Source organism: Kryptolebias marmoratus, linkage group LG3 (genome assembly GCF_001649575.2).
Source record: "Kryptolebias marmoratus isolate JLee-2015 linkage group LG3, ASM164957v2, whole genome shotgun sequence".
NCBI classification, from domain to species: domain Eukaryota; kingdom Metazoa; phylum Chordata; class Actinopteri; order Cyprinodontiformes; family Rivulidae; genus Kryptolebias; species Kryptolebias marmoratus.
This window is the reverse complement of record NC_051432.1, coordinates 5,994,115-6,007,970: the sequence shown is the minus strand read 5'-3', so window position 1 is coordinate 6,007,970 and position 13,856 is coordinate 5,994,115. Positions and strand designations below refer to the sequence as shown.

The 13,856-nt window shown below is 37.5% G+C and overlaps 2 protein-coding genes across 3 annotated transcripts; one reads left to right on the top strand and one right to left on the bottom strand.

Moving 5' to 3' along the window:
- Window positions 1-306: 306 nt before the first annotated feature.
- On the bottom strand, window positions 307-2,970 carry LOC108244333 (transcription elongation factor 1 homolog). The gene is made up of 4 exons (XM_017430452.3): window positions 2,877-2,970; window positions 2,448-2,584; window positions 2,283-2,353; window positions 307-1,496 (listed from the first exon to the last, which is right to left on the bottom strand). Exons 2-4 carry the CDS (start codon window positions 2,561-2,563, stop codon window positions 1,432-1,434), a joined length of 252 nt encoding a protein of 83 aa, XP_017285941.1. The 5' UTR covers window positions 2,564-2,584; window positions 2,877-2,970; the 3' UTR covers window positions 307-1,431.
- On the top strand, window positions 2,563-12,585 carry pld6 (phospholipase D family, member 6). Of its 2 annotated transcripts, none has more exons than XM_017430472.3 (4): window positions 2,563-2,695; window positions 4,270-4,448; window positions 5,732-5,961; window positions 11,266-12,585. In XM_017430472.3, exons 2-4 carry the CDS (start codon window positions 4,270-4,272, stop codon window positions 11,493-11,495), a joined length of 639 nt encoding a protein of 212 aa, XP_017285961.1. In that variant the 5' UTR covers window positions 2,563-2,695; the 3' UTR covers window positions 11,496-12,585. The 2 variants fall into 2 exon arrangements, with proteins under 2 accessions (XP_017285961.1, XP_024864930.1); XM_025009162.2 differs by lacking the exon at window positions 2,563-2,695 and adding an exon at window positions 3,033-3,090.
- Window positions 12,586-13,856: the final 1,271 nt, after the last annotated feature.

The following is a 13,856-nucleotide window of genomic DNA, read 5'->3' as shown; positions in this document are numbered from 1 at the left end:
CAGTAAAGCCTTTTACAGGTTTATTTAAAAAAAAAAAAAGTTTTATAGAAACAAAAAAAAGAAGGCTAGAAACAAGACAGGCCAACCATAAACTACTGATAACGTTAAAGACCTATTCTTAGTTTTTTTTCTTTTTAAATCAGATCTGTTGACAGAACTTTAAATGCTGAACCATACAACATTACTGTAGCTTTAAGATGAAATGCATTTAGCTGATTTCATTACACAATATTCAGATGAACCAACCTGCACTGCTTAAAGGACATTCCTTTATTTTACTGATCACAACTAAAACATTTCACACAGTTACTTGTTAAAAAAACTGATTTATTTGCCGACGGCCTTCACTAATGGTTAAGTACAGTGGAAAAAATGCACCCTGAGCCGGAACAGGACAGATACAAAGAAAACAAAAACGCACTTTTCTACACATATGCACACTTTAAAACAGGACATTTATTCCTTTTAGAAAGTGTTTTTATTTAGGGAGCATAAAACAAATTGAGAAACAGATGAAAAGCAATAAACTCCCCAGCTAAGAATAAAAGTAATACATTTTGTCTCTGAGCGCAATAAAATACTACTGTGGCCTGAGAGTGTTTCCGAGGAAGCAGAGCAGCAGTCGTTGTTGTAAAAAGAAAATGGCAGCAGCAGCACGTTTGACTGAGAGTGAATCATATGGATTATTTTACGCATACTGAAAGGACTCGGATCGATGGCAGCATTCATACAAGATGCTAAAATTAACAGAAAAATGTGACAACGGCTAGCTGAAATGAATTAAAATCCAGATCAAGCAGTTCACCCCTGCAGAAAATTTAAGAAGAAAATAAATGTTTTCTCCTCAAATTAACATCAAAGTCCCCCCACCAACTTTTATTTACACACACTGTTTCTGGACAAATTCAACATAAACACATTTCCGAGTCTTTGTCCTAATGCTTATCAGATTGTACACTTTTATTGATTTCACAGTAAAACACCAACATATTGTTTCATGTGCAGGTCCCTTGTAAAAACTTAAGGTTGTTCTGCCAACCATATCTAAAATAAGTGAAGTATCTCGATTCCTTTTTTTAAAATTTACAAACTAAAGATTCTATGAGGCTGAATTTATCCGAGAGCTATTCAAATTTATTTTAAACAAACAAAAACTAGCCATTCTGAATGTGAAATATAGGTGCCCTGTAAAAGAACAAACCATATCTGAACAATTAAAGCCAGAGTTGTGGGCTGAAACAATGAAAGGGGAAAACTCAAAATGTCAAAAGGTTTGCCCCAGCACGTTTTTTTGCACCAAACCTTATATGTGAGATTGTTGCTCACAGTCTCATAAACTTCAAGTAACCAAGAACTGGAAATGTCACTCATGTTGATCACAGACGCACCCATCTTCTCGATGACCCTGAGACGCGTCCAGCTCCTTAAGGACTACTGATTGGCTGCTTCACAGGCATCTATCCAGTCACTGTACACATCAACTGGCTCTGACAAATCTACATTTATGAGCTGAGGAAAATCTAAACATGAAAGTTCACAATAATACAAGTTAAATACATAGAATTAAAAAAAAACAGCTAAGGTAGGTAGAAAACCCCAGCAGTTAAAATATATTCTATCTGAGCTAAGCATCAGGAGAAAGATAATACGATAAGCATTTTTATTTTAAATGTCTTTCTCTCTCTTCCTAAAACAAAGTATCTCACTGGGCTGCAACTCTTGGCGAATGACATTCGCAAGGGAATCTGCAAAATGTCTCAAAATGGTCGCGGGGGTTCTCAGTCACAGAGGCTGGCAGCTTTGTTTGTTGAAATTTGGACATGTATGAAAAAATTTGTGCAGCAAAGTTTTTCTCAAAATAGTCACAGAGTTGTTGCAGGCGTCTCAAACCTGCCTCAGTTTAGTTTTTGTGACTCTAGCGCAGTGGTCCCCAACCTTTTTAGCTCCACGGACCGGTTCATTATCAGACAGTATTTTCACGGACTGGCCTTTAAAGGTGTGGCAGATAAAAATAAAATAATAAAACTGATACTACCGGCATGAAAACGGGGGTATTTTTTTAAACACTCTCCAAGACTCACAGCCCAGTGAGATGCTACCCTAAGATAACTTTAGTCTTTATATATTGTAACATTTGTTAGAAGAAAAAAAAAATCTTTCTTCATGAAGTATGAAATGTTATGTGTGAAGCTGCAACAAAAAGCCTAAATCTATCTAACATTTAAATGTACTGATATTTTGTTGCTCCATGCAAATAAATAATATAACTGATAAAAGGATACAGGTGATGGGAGTCTGGAACTCCTCCAAGCACACAGAACAGGATATGATCCCAGTATTCCTGCTTCTTTCCCTGTCGTGACATGGAAAAAACTAATTGATGAGCACCAAATAAAAATGAAAACATTAAAACAGTTGTGTTTACATGGGCACTTAAAGTGCGTTACATTTTGACGTCACAGGACTTCTCGTGGTTGCAGAAGGGGCAGGTGAACTGACTTTCCAGATCCCCCGTCATCTTTTTCTTGGGGGGAGGCTTTCGTTTGGACTTGCGGCGACCCATTTCACACAAACTGCATAAACTCTGTGTGAAGGAAACAAAAGACAGGCCAGCGTGTGCCTAAAGTGAACACCACCAAATACTTTTAGCGGAAAACAAGTTAACTTGGCACCGACTTCCGTCAACACACAGTTGGTGAGTTAGCATGCTATCATTAGCATGTTTGTTTTTGTATGTTTTTCACTATTTAATTCGCATAAAAGACACGTAGAATCTGCCTTGTTTACAAGTATGTGCGTTGACGCGTTGAGAACAGTACACAGTAAACACAGCGAAGCAGCTACAGTTAACTCGTAAAACTTCAATTTTTGTTTACCTTTGCGAGTTGGAATTACACGTTGACGTTACAGGGAACGAAAGCTATATCCCGGTTCCGGCAAAACGTTCGATTTAACCGATTGGAGGAAAGTGTGAGCATCGAAGCCTGTCATTGGCTGTTTAACCTGTCAATCAGTTCAACTGGCAGTGACGCAGCCGTCGACGATTTGAAATCTGCTACTCCCGCATGGTGGCGACAGAAAGTCAGGCAGGTGTGGTGCTCTTTAAATCATGTCACGTTTTGACACTTGATAACTTTATACATATCTGCAGCACGTCCGGTTTTGATACAGTCGGTGTCGTACTTTCTTCGTTGTGTGGCGCTGCTTAGAAACCACAAACATTTCGTTATTAATTCAAGTAGTTTGACTGAAGCTAGTTTAGCTTCATAACTGACCAACTGATTTCTGGCTAATTTTGATCTTTTCCAGCCTTTTTTAGTTAATACAAATAGAAAATGTGCAGTTATGTTAAATGTGAATGTTGTCATTGTCATTTTCAATATTTATTGTACGGTTTTCCAAGAATGATACATCTCAGTTTTAAAGCAGTATTGCCACTAACACTTGATTTAAATGTTTTTTCCCCTCTAGTGCAGACTTTACATGATCAAACCAATTCTATTTTTTAACATATTGTGTTGTTACATTATTAGCAAATACTGGGTTTATGCTGATTTGGATTTTAAGATCAGTCTGAGATTGAATTCACAAAAACAGAATTTTGTGATGATGTGTAAATTAAGCACTGATGGCATTCTTACACATACATACATATTTAGTTATCCTTAATGCTTTTTTTGTGTGCAACACAACATTTTAATGTTATTTTTTAATTTTGTTGTTTTCAGATATAAATTTATGAACATATACAGTTGAAATCCAATGTTTACATACACTGTAAAAACTGATATAACCGTTTTAATCTTCAGTGTCTGACGTTAAATGACATTAAAACTTTACTGTTTTAGGTCAGCTGGGGTTTTCAAAATTTATTTAATTTTGCCTGTATTTAGTCCCGTTCCTCCTGACAGAACTGCTGTTACACACATTTCGCACCAAAACATGTTCATCTCAGGAACACAGACTCCTTTCTCCTTTCTGACATTCCCATAGTGTTAATTCTTCTGTATAATTATTTCAACAAATGAACTTTCAGACATGTTGAAATTGTACCTAAGGATGAACTAGAGTTGTGGAGGTCGACAGTTCTCTTCCTGATATTTTTTCTCGCATTATTTTGGCATTTACCAAATAGATATTATTTTAGGAATAAAAACTGACCTAAAACAAAAGAAGTTTGGTCTGATTTAATGTCAAACAGTGAGAAACAAAAATGGTCACGTGTCTTTTTATGTATGTAAACATCTGGTATTTTTTGTATTCTGGTAGATGTCGGTGCTGTGGACTGTGAAGGTGGTCGGCCTGGGGGCAGTGGCCCTCACTCTCAGCCTGGAGCTGCTGGGTCGGCTCTTTGGTCGTCTGAAGCACAGAAAAACCCTGAATGAGGTCCTCTTCTTCCCCTCAGAGGTGGCCTGTGTGGAGCACTTCTTCACTCCTACCGCCACTCAGTAAGTGAAACATTGCGTAATTTCATTAAAGTTAGCTTTTCATAGCTTTATGTAATTTCCCTCTCATTGTTTTGATCATTGAAAATAATGTAGATAAATTCTACGCACCAATATACTAAAATCCAGTCAGTACATTTTCTGTTCTTCATCACCACGGCTCTTTATTACCGAGAGTAGTCTTAAAACTCAGCCACTGCAGTGTTTCTGTGGCAGATGCATATTTGTTTTAACAAATATAGCACATTACATTTTTTTAGATGATGTTATTTACAAATACAGTGTATGACAGAGCCATATTGAAAAGGAAGTTGTATGGTTGTGTTCAAAGTAACAATCTGTGAAATCAAGTCAATTTATTTCAACAGCACATTTAAAAACACCCATAGCTGACAAAAGTGCTTTATAGGTTGTACAGTAACATCAATAGCAGCAATAAAATAAGCTTGAATAAAACACAGCATCATACTGAGATACTAATCTATACAAAAACTTAGTGGAGATGCGGATCTAGTGGCTTAACATCAGTAACAACTGATATTCAGCTTGTTTATGACCTTTAACCTTTTAGCAAATACGATAAAACAAAATCCTGGCAGTGACAAATATTTATTTGGTGTGTCCTGGTTATGATGCATTGATTTTACCCAAAATATGACAAGAGTTTGTTGTTTTTTTTTAATTATTTTGCAAATGTTTTACAAAAATAAAAGCTAGAATATGAAGGTTGGTTCATGTTAACTCTAAAAAGCCACGAGGTTGGTAATTATACAACAAAATAAAGTACTTTGATAAGATTTTTTTCAGTCAAAGGATATTTTTACATGTTGAAGGTTATTATTGATGTGTTTGTATGAAGGAATTTGCTTCAGTGTGATGAAAGTTTGAATTATTAAAAAAAAACTTTTCAGTTTGTTTTTATAATCTACGTTTATTTTTTTTACTGATTTATATTAATTTTTTTGGTAACACTGATATACTGATTCTTATATTTTCAACGTCAGTGTCTTGAAGTTTTAATATAAGCTCTATGTAGGGTCCTAAGTGTACTTTAAATCTTCACTACTGGAAGACATGCCAGAGTTTTATGACTGTTTCACAAACTTCTGTAAGTCTATGTTGACGGATCAGAATTTTTTATTAATTTATTTACCAATTTCAATACATCTGGTGGATTGATATATTGCCAACTTGAGAAATTAACACTTAAAACCAAATTTTGATGAAGTCACCTAAACATTCGGCGGCGCTCACTGAACTTCGCTCCTGGTCTCTGTCTTTTCCAGCTCCTGCTTCTGCTCATTGCCTCACGGTGTGGAGACTTCGTTCTACCGTCTTCTCCGCCACATCTTGTCTGCTTCCTCGTCCCTGGACTTGTGCGTTTTTTCTTTTTCCAACGCGGACCTGCGTCGGGCTGTGCTGCTGCTGCATAGCAAGGGCGTAGCCGTCCGAGTCGTGTCCGACAAGGACTACTCTGCCATAACTGGCTCCCAGATCGGGGTACTCCGCAAGGCAGGTAAGAGAAACGCTTCTGTATTCATATTTTCTCTCATTAAATGGACATAGAGTTTGTACGTCTTTAAACTGTATGATTGACGAGTCATTGGAATTCACTTGAAAACTTTGACATCTGATGCAGTTCATTGATTTTCTTAGTTAAACATTTTTTTCAACTCTCATTATATAAATAACAATACACGCAACTAATTATTTAAGTGGAATTATACTTGGACTCAGTTGGACTATAAATATAAATGAGCTTTAATCAGTTTGGTTGATTTTTTTATGTAACGTGCCCTGAGAGTATGTTTGGTATAAACTGAAATATGTAAACAAACTGAATTAATTTGTTATCAAGAGTCTAAGAAAAGTAATAGCTAGCGCAGAGGAAAACGTGTGTAGCACTTTTAGTAGGGGTAGGCGATATCTGGAATACACTCAGTGTGATGTGACTTTTTCAAAATGACACCTACAGTATGAAATGACTCCGTGTCAACCATCAAGTACAAATTGCCACTGAAATGTTTTCGCCTTTGACATCAAATTCTCTGTGAGTTTAGTTTGCCTCGCAGTCTTTCAGCGGCCCAGTCGCAGCAGACGGCACACTCCCATGCACATCCAGAAATTTATCCTGCATGCAGCGTGTTTATATTGATTTGGTTTCCTAAACAGAGAAAAGAGAGTAAAGGGTCCCAAGCAAGTTAAAGAGCATTATAAGATAATTTGTTTGTCGTTTACATATATATGAAGATGTATGATGAATTGAAACATTTCTCCTGTCAGTGGTGGGTTCGAGTGTTGCTGATGATTCAGCAGCATTATCGACTGAGGAATGGAGCTGTTTCACATTCTGGTTGTTCTTGATCCGAGGGAGCGGTATTGTCTTCTAGATGGCAGGAGGTTAAACAACTTGTGGGCAGGGTGAGAGGGAGCTCTCAATACTGAGCCCTTTTTTTTTTTCTTGCATCTCTCTTTAAAAATGGACTCAAAGGAGGGGAGTTAAACTCCACTCACTCTCTCAGCCATTCTCACCCCACGTTGCAGGGCCTTCCCGTTCTTCTGAATGCAGTTGCAGTGTCTCTGTGTGCGTACCAGGAGGTGGTGCAGCCGATCGGGATGCTCTCAATAGAGCCCCAGTAAAAGGTGGTGAGGGTGGAGAAGGGAAGTCTCGCATGCTTCAGTCTCCTGAGGAAGTACATCTTCTGCTGAGCTTTCTCAGGCAGTTGTGTGGATGGGGCTGAAAGTCCAGGAAACATTCTCAGTGATGTAGATTTCCTAAAATCTACAATTTGTTCTTTAGTTTTTTTATGTTAAAAGACAGATTGTTGTCCCCACACAGCTCACTGACTGTTCCACGTCAGCTCTGTCAGATGTTTCATGAGTCCCACCACTGTTGTCATCAGCAAGTTTAATGATCTGGTTTGTGGTGTATTCAATAGAGCAGCCATGTGTCAGCAAAGTGAAAGCACAAAGGACTGAGTAAACATCCTTGAGAGACCCCTGTGCTCAGCATGATGAAGCAGAAAATCTTGCTGCTAACAAATAAATGCCCTTTGTTAATGTTGTGGAAAAGCCAACAGGGGGTTGTGTTTGTGTGTGTGTGTGCTTTTTAAGAAAGCCAAACCAGTGTTGCACTTTAAATCACCTTGTTGCTGAAAAGTATAAATAAAATTGACTTGACTTGTATGTTTTATTAAAATAAATATTTGACTGTACTTGTTTAATATTTCCAGTCACGTCACTAAAAGAGTGCAATTCAAGTGATATAGTTCTGAATAGCCTCTCTTGGGTTTTCCTGTTACTTATACATTTTTTATATCTAACAACATATGGGTGCAGCTGCCTGGTTTGAATAAAAGTTTGATCCATTTATTTTTATTTGAGTTTGGTTCCTCAGCATGCAAATTTTAAAACTTTAACAACTCAGAGATGTATTTAAATCATCACAGTGGTGAATTTTATACATTATACAGTTGAATGTAACATTCATAAAATGATTTAGAGCAGATTTTAAAAAAATCAAAATACAGATTGTGTATCATGATAAAACATCAAAGTACTGAGATATCAGTTATAGACTATATCACCTAGACCCACATTGTAAATTTACTTATAATAGATAAAAAAATGCACATATCTCAGTACACTATTACATTGTCTGCTGCCAAAGGCGAAAGGGTGATAATGTTTTTGCCCACATCTGTGTGTTCATTTATCTGTTGTGTGAGCAGAATACCTTATGAACCACTCAACAGATTGTATTTAAACTTTCAGAAAGTAATCGCTGGTTTCACATCTGTAAATGATTAATTTGTGGAGTCCCCCCAATTCAAGATGGCTGTCACAGTTAATCAACATTAGCCAACACAAAAAGGATCTTACTTTAAAACTCTGGCATGAAAGGCAGCAGGCGATTTGCATTCTTTGAGGGGATGCTAGGCCTTTAATTATAAGTAGCTTTTGCTGAGATGTAGCAAGATGATGCTCGTCTTACTCACTCACAGACTTAAGGATTCTCAGTAATCCAACATGATCCATAATGGTGAACTGTGAGGTAATGGAGAGTGTTGGGGTTAGTTGAGGTTGCCTCCACCACCCCTTCAATAAGTCAGCGTAATGGTGCTTTGAAAGATTTGTGTCTGATGTGTGACTCACACTGTCTCCCTTTGTCTCTTTCTGCATTTAATAAATCCCTTTCGCTGCATGCAGTTGGGTAAGAATTCAGCGAATATAAAATTGGCAACCGGACAGCAAATGTTATTGAGCAAAGTGTTTTTTAGAATATGTGTGTGTGTGTGTGTGTGTGTAGGTGAATGTTTCTTGCAAATTTGAGGCAAGAAACAATAAACTCCTGCTTTTATATTCTTTTATATTTTGGTATGATGCAGAAATCTTGGGTTTTGTTGAATTAAACTGTCATCTGCACAGTGTAGCTTAGTTTTTAGTCATTAGTTGAAATAGCTCAGTGTTTGGGGAATACACTCACTGACAAAAAAAAAAAAAAAAGCTAAGCACCGATAAAGAATGGTCTAGTTTGGATGAAGTTTGGTCCTCATACAGACCAACAGTAGTTTGGCACATCGAGTAAGGGCACCAAAGAGTATAAGTAGCGGCACCACATGTGGTGTCATCAGGTAAATGATGGAGTGTCTAACAGACAGTGATGATGGTCCCCGGACAGAGAATACCTCATAGATGCATTAAACAGCAGTTCTTGACAGAGTTTAATGGGGGCTGAAATGTGAGTTCACATGAACCCCAGTGGTTGTGTCACACAATTTCCCAGCTTGTTGGTTGCTATGGGAAAGCAGTTAACATGGGGAAAAATGAGAACTAGAGCAAAAAATAAATAAATCACAGTGCAATAATGTAATCATGCTTGCTAAAAACGACTCTGAGGCTGCAGATACTTTTTAAGCAGCAAAGAGCAATAAAGCAGCAGCAAAGTAAAAGCGTGATATTGACTCTGAGTTATATTGCTTAGAAGTAACATCAAAAATGAAGACGATCACTGACTGAAAGAATGCAAGGAGCAATATTCAGCATTGTTTGTAGTGGTCAGTGAACCATCACACACAATTTATTTTGGGTACAAACAAAGTCATCTGCTGCCAGTCACTTCATCCCTGCCCCAGCTCTCTTTGTACCCACTTTGTGTTGCTTTGGTCACACCTTGCATCACTTCGTACCCACCACACCCAGTGTTGATGATTTATTGTGCTGGAATACTCCTATGAAATGAAAATAAGTAGATTTTTGTGATTTGATTTGATTTTCAGTGTGGTTAGGCCTGGGTGTTTGGGGTTGATCTTTTCTGAATAACCTTGAATTTCAAGACAAAAAAGATCAAAAAATCAAAAATGGAGTTTTATTCAAATCAGGTATTAAGCTCCTAAAGTTATTAATGTTTGCTTAAAATCACAAGCAGGGAATGTTGTGATTTTTCTGTTTTTCAAACAACACCAGTCTTTGCCTGGGACAAGCGTCATTTTATGCTGCGATTGAGCCACTATGCCCACACTAATGTACGTGACTCAATGTACCGAAGTAGACTTGAAAATGTCTGGCTTATCTCTGTGTCATGGAAAAATAATTTTTTTTTTTTTACATTGTCACTATGAATTAAAGCACAGCTTGATTCTGTGCAGTGTCACATGCAGGTGTATGAAGGGTCAGTCTCAGTGCAAACAAATTTAAAAAAAAAGAAACAAAAACAGCACATTGCAGTTATGGTTTAAAATACTAATAAGTACAACATATAGCATCGCTTGCTTCTGTCAGGGTCGTCAGGAGCTGGTGCTCATAATGAATCATACATAAGTGCATACAGAGTGGTAGGCCAGTGGGGAAATATGCATATGGTAAGTCATGGGTGTAAACCTGTGCTCGTTTATGTCCACGGGTGAGAAATGGTAACTATTTCATCAAGACATTACTTACATAATATTTAGCTGAGTTAAACTTTAAAACAGAAGAGAATCATTTGAGAGAATTGTAATTGGAATTTACACCAACAAAAACTGTGATTAGCATATAAAAAAGAATTATACAACCCTACTAGTGTAGCCTTTTGGTCTCAAATGAGCACTTAAACAGTTTTTTCATGCCTATTATGCCCTTTGACATTATTATTCAGAGATACTCCCTAAATTAAAGACTTACAGTAGTTTTCCTTGAATGAATGCATATCGCCCGCTACCCTTCATGCCAGACTTTTAAACTAAAAGCATCTTATAATGAGAAATTACAAAGTTGTAGCCATTTTGGTTAAGCCTTGAACATAAACTCATACAGTACTGAGAGATGTTGGGATATGTGTTTGCACTCAGAGTGTATGGTGAGGATGACTCTCAGCTACTACCACACAAAATTATAGTTAAATTTCTGTAAAACAGTTTGAGTGGTAGCCATTGTTGTGTTGGGTTTGGTAGCTTGAATTGAGCTGATGCCAAAGGTTATTGTAGATGTTGTAGATATTGTAAGTTGTTACAAATGTACATCAGTGATTACTTTGAGAGTTTCATTAAAATAAATCCAGTTTTTCATGAGATGCTTTGCTAAGAGAGAGTTAATGTTGATTCCAGTAGTTAATGATAAAAGTTTAACCCCAGATCTTGAATGATTACTTAGCACACAGAATAATGATGGCAACAAAACATTTTGCCATCATTATTACCTGTTGCCTCCTGCAGCAGGTAATAACGATGAGTTCATACGTCACTTGATTTGCTCGTTGTTTTAGAATTAGTACAAATAGTACATATTTTGAAATTCTCTGTCCTTTTCTCATGCCTCGCCCACCCTCCCCTCCCCTCCTCAGGGATCTGCGTGCGTTGTGACGTGGGCTCTGTGCACATGCATCACAAGTTCGCTGTGGTGGACGGTCGGCGGCTCATCACCGGCTCCCTCAACTGGACGCTGACAGCAGTGCTGAACAACATGGAGAACATCCTCATTACTGAGGAGCCCGACCTGGTGCAACCCTTCGTCAAGGAGTTCCACCGGTTATGGGTGCTCAATGATCCAGCCCAGTACTACCAGAACCAGTGATCCGGTTGGCAGTGACACATAGCTGGGTTCGAGTTGAAGATCCTTTGTTGTTAAAGGTGTTTATGTCAAATCTGTTTAGTCTCCTCGGCCCTCTGGATTTTTATATTGTAAGCTAAAAGTTGTGTTACCCTTTAGTTTCATAAAGATGTTCCAAATGAGAGGGGCTGCTGTGGCTCGGTGGTCAGTGCTGTGGTCTTGTAATCCTGAGGCTGCAGGTTCCCAGGTTGAGACAGGAAGGGCATCTGGTGTAAAACAATTGCCTAATCTTTTTATGTGAGTTTACTCGCTGTGGTGACCCCTGAAGAAGGGAGCGGCTGAAAGATGCTAACTAGATGTTCCAAATGAGACATGTGGACTCTCTATGTCTACTCAACTTAAATTTCCTCCAAAACTAAAAAGGATGTCTTTGTTTCAGTGATTAAATATCTTATTTTTACATAGAGAATGTTCTTTACTCATTTCTTTTATGTTACTGATTGTCACTGGTTCTTTAACGTTTGCTAATCTGGTAATCATTTTTTTTTCTTCATGGTCATGACTCAAACAATAAGCTTGATCTAAGTGGAATATTGTGTGTGTTACAGATGAAGACTAGCTCAGGGGTTTTTATTGAACTCTATTCACATCTTGTATGGAGAGTTGGATTGTAAAGTATTATTTTTATAGTTTTTTTTATCTCAGTTTAACAGTGTTGCATCACTTTTCTCCAGGTGTATCTTTTCTGTTGCGCTGACATGCTTTACATTGTTCCAGATTGTTTCACAGTTTCATCACCTGGGATTTCCCAACAGGCAGAGCCGATCTAGTTGGAACATGATAAATGTGTGTATTCATCACTCTCTGCCTGTTCACAGTCTGGCTGATGTGTGCAAATAAAACAAAATTAGCTGGTCTCACTCCTGCTATTTGAGCAGTCGGTAATTTGAACTCCAGTGAGATAAAAAGTAGACGTCTACTTAAATAAAAACGCATTTCAAAACTCCTTCACCTGCCTAAACACACACTGGTAATAAGTTTACTATTAAAAGTACATTAAGCAAAAAGAGACATCAAAACTTCAGCAAGTTGGCCTTTTGTACTTTCAAAATGTCAGCGTTTAATTAGGAAAAATACATAAATCTGTGTTGTGGAATTACCCTGAATCGCTTCTGGTTACAGTTTCTTTCCTTGAGGGTGCCAATGCATAAGTACCGAAGCGTCCTTATTATTAATATTCACCCGTTTTTTTCTGTTTCCATCACAGTTTTTAGTTAGCTACTCTACCCACAGTTCTGGAATAACATACAAAAATGCTTTAAAAATGTAGCTGAATGGAGAATGGTGTGCTTTGCCCTTTGGTACCGTTACATTATACAGCACAGACTAAATTAACAGCAAAGATAACAGTGATGGAATTTTGATGAAACCCTGCCCTATTTGGAGCCCTGCAGTTTTGGCAAACTTTACAGTGGAAACATCATTCAGAGTTTAAACGGGTCACAGAAACGTGAACTTTAGCTAAGTGGACTGGTGTTTTGGTATCCTGAACAGCTTTTACCTAATTGCAGTGTAAGTTTAGTGACTTTTGAAGATTTTACCACACAATGTTCAGCTTACAGTCTGATGAAGTCACACCCTGACTGGTGAGTTGTTTAAACTTTTCAAGGTTTTGCAAACTCTTCCTATTTTCACAAGCTTAACACTTCCTATGCAGTTTATGCATCAAAATTTAGACATTTTTGTCTTCTTTCACCCAGTGTCTTTCACTATATAGGACATTTCGATGTAGGACTCAGATCATCCCAGAGTGAACACATCCAAACTCTCACAGACTTATTTTGTGTGTGAGCTCAAAAGTTTCTCTTCAAAACCTGAAGTGAAGGGTCATTTTAACTTATCATATCTTCTGCAAAACAAAACAAAACAAAAATTGGTGTGTGCCACTTATAGTTCATGAATGTTTTTAAATGACTTTTATATTTTTATATATATATATATATATATATATATATATATATATATATATACACTCACAAACAAATGTATTAGGTGCACATCAGGGATTTTTACACACAACCATCTCTAGGATTTACAGAGAATGATCTAAAAAAAGAGAAAATATCCAGTGAGCAGCATTTGTATGGACAAATAAAAACCTTGTTAATGTCAGAGGTCTGAAGAGAATAAGCAGACTGGTTCGAGATGACAGAAGGACAACAGCAGCTCAAATATCCAGTTGTTCCAACCAAGGTTTGCAGAACCATCTCTGAACACACAACACATCCAGCCTTGAAGCAGATGAGCTACAGCAGCAGGTCACACCGGGTGACATTCAGCTAAGAACAGGAAACTGATGCTACAGTTCACACAGATTCAACAAAA

Coding starts and splice junctions, on each gene's coding strand:
- LOC108244333 (XM_017430452.3), bottom strand. CDS start 2,563: ATGGGTCGCCGCAAGTCCAAACGAAAGCCTCCCCCCAAGAAAAAGATG. Junction 2,354..2,447: donor AAGTCCTGTGACGTCAAAAT/GTAACGCACTTT, acceptor ATGTCACGACAG/GGAAAGAAGCAGGAATACTG. Junction 1,497..2,282: donor GTTCCAGACTCCCATCACCT/GTATCCTTTTAT, acceptor TCATAAATGTAG/ATTTGTCAGAGCCAGTTGAT.
- pld6 (XM_017430472.3), top strand. CDS start 4,270: ATGTCGGTGCTGTGGACTGTGAAGGTGGTCGGCCTGGGGGCAGTGGCC. Junction 4,449..5,731: donor TTCACTCCTACCGCCACTCA/GTAAGTGAAACA, acceptor TGTCTTTTCCAG/CTCCTGCTTCTGCTCATTGC. Junction 5,962..11,265: donor CGGGGTACTCCGCAAGGCAG/GTAAGAGAAACG, acceptor TCCCCTCCTCAG/GGATCTGCGTGCGTTGTGAC.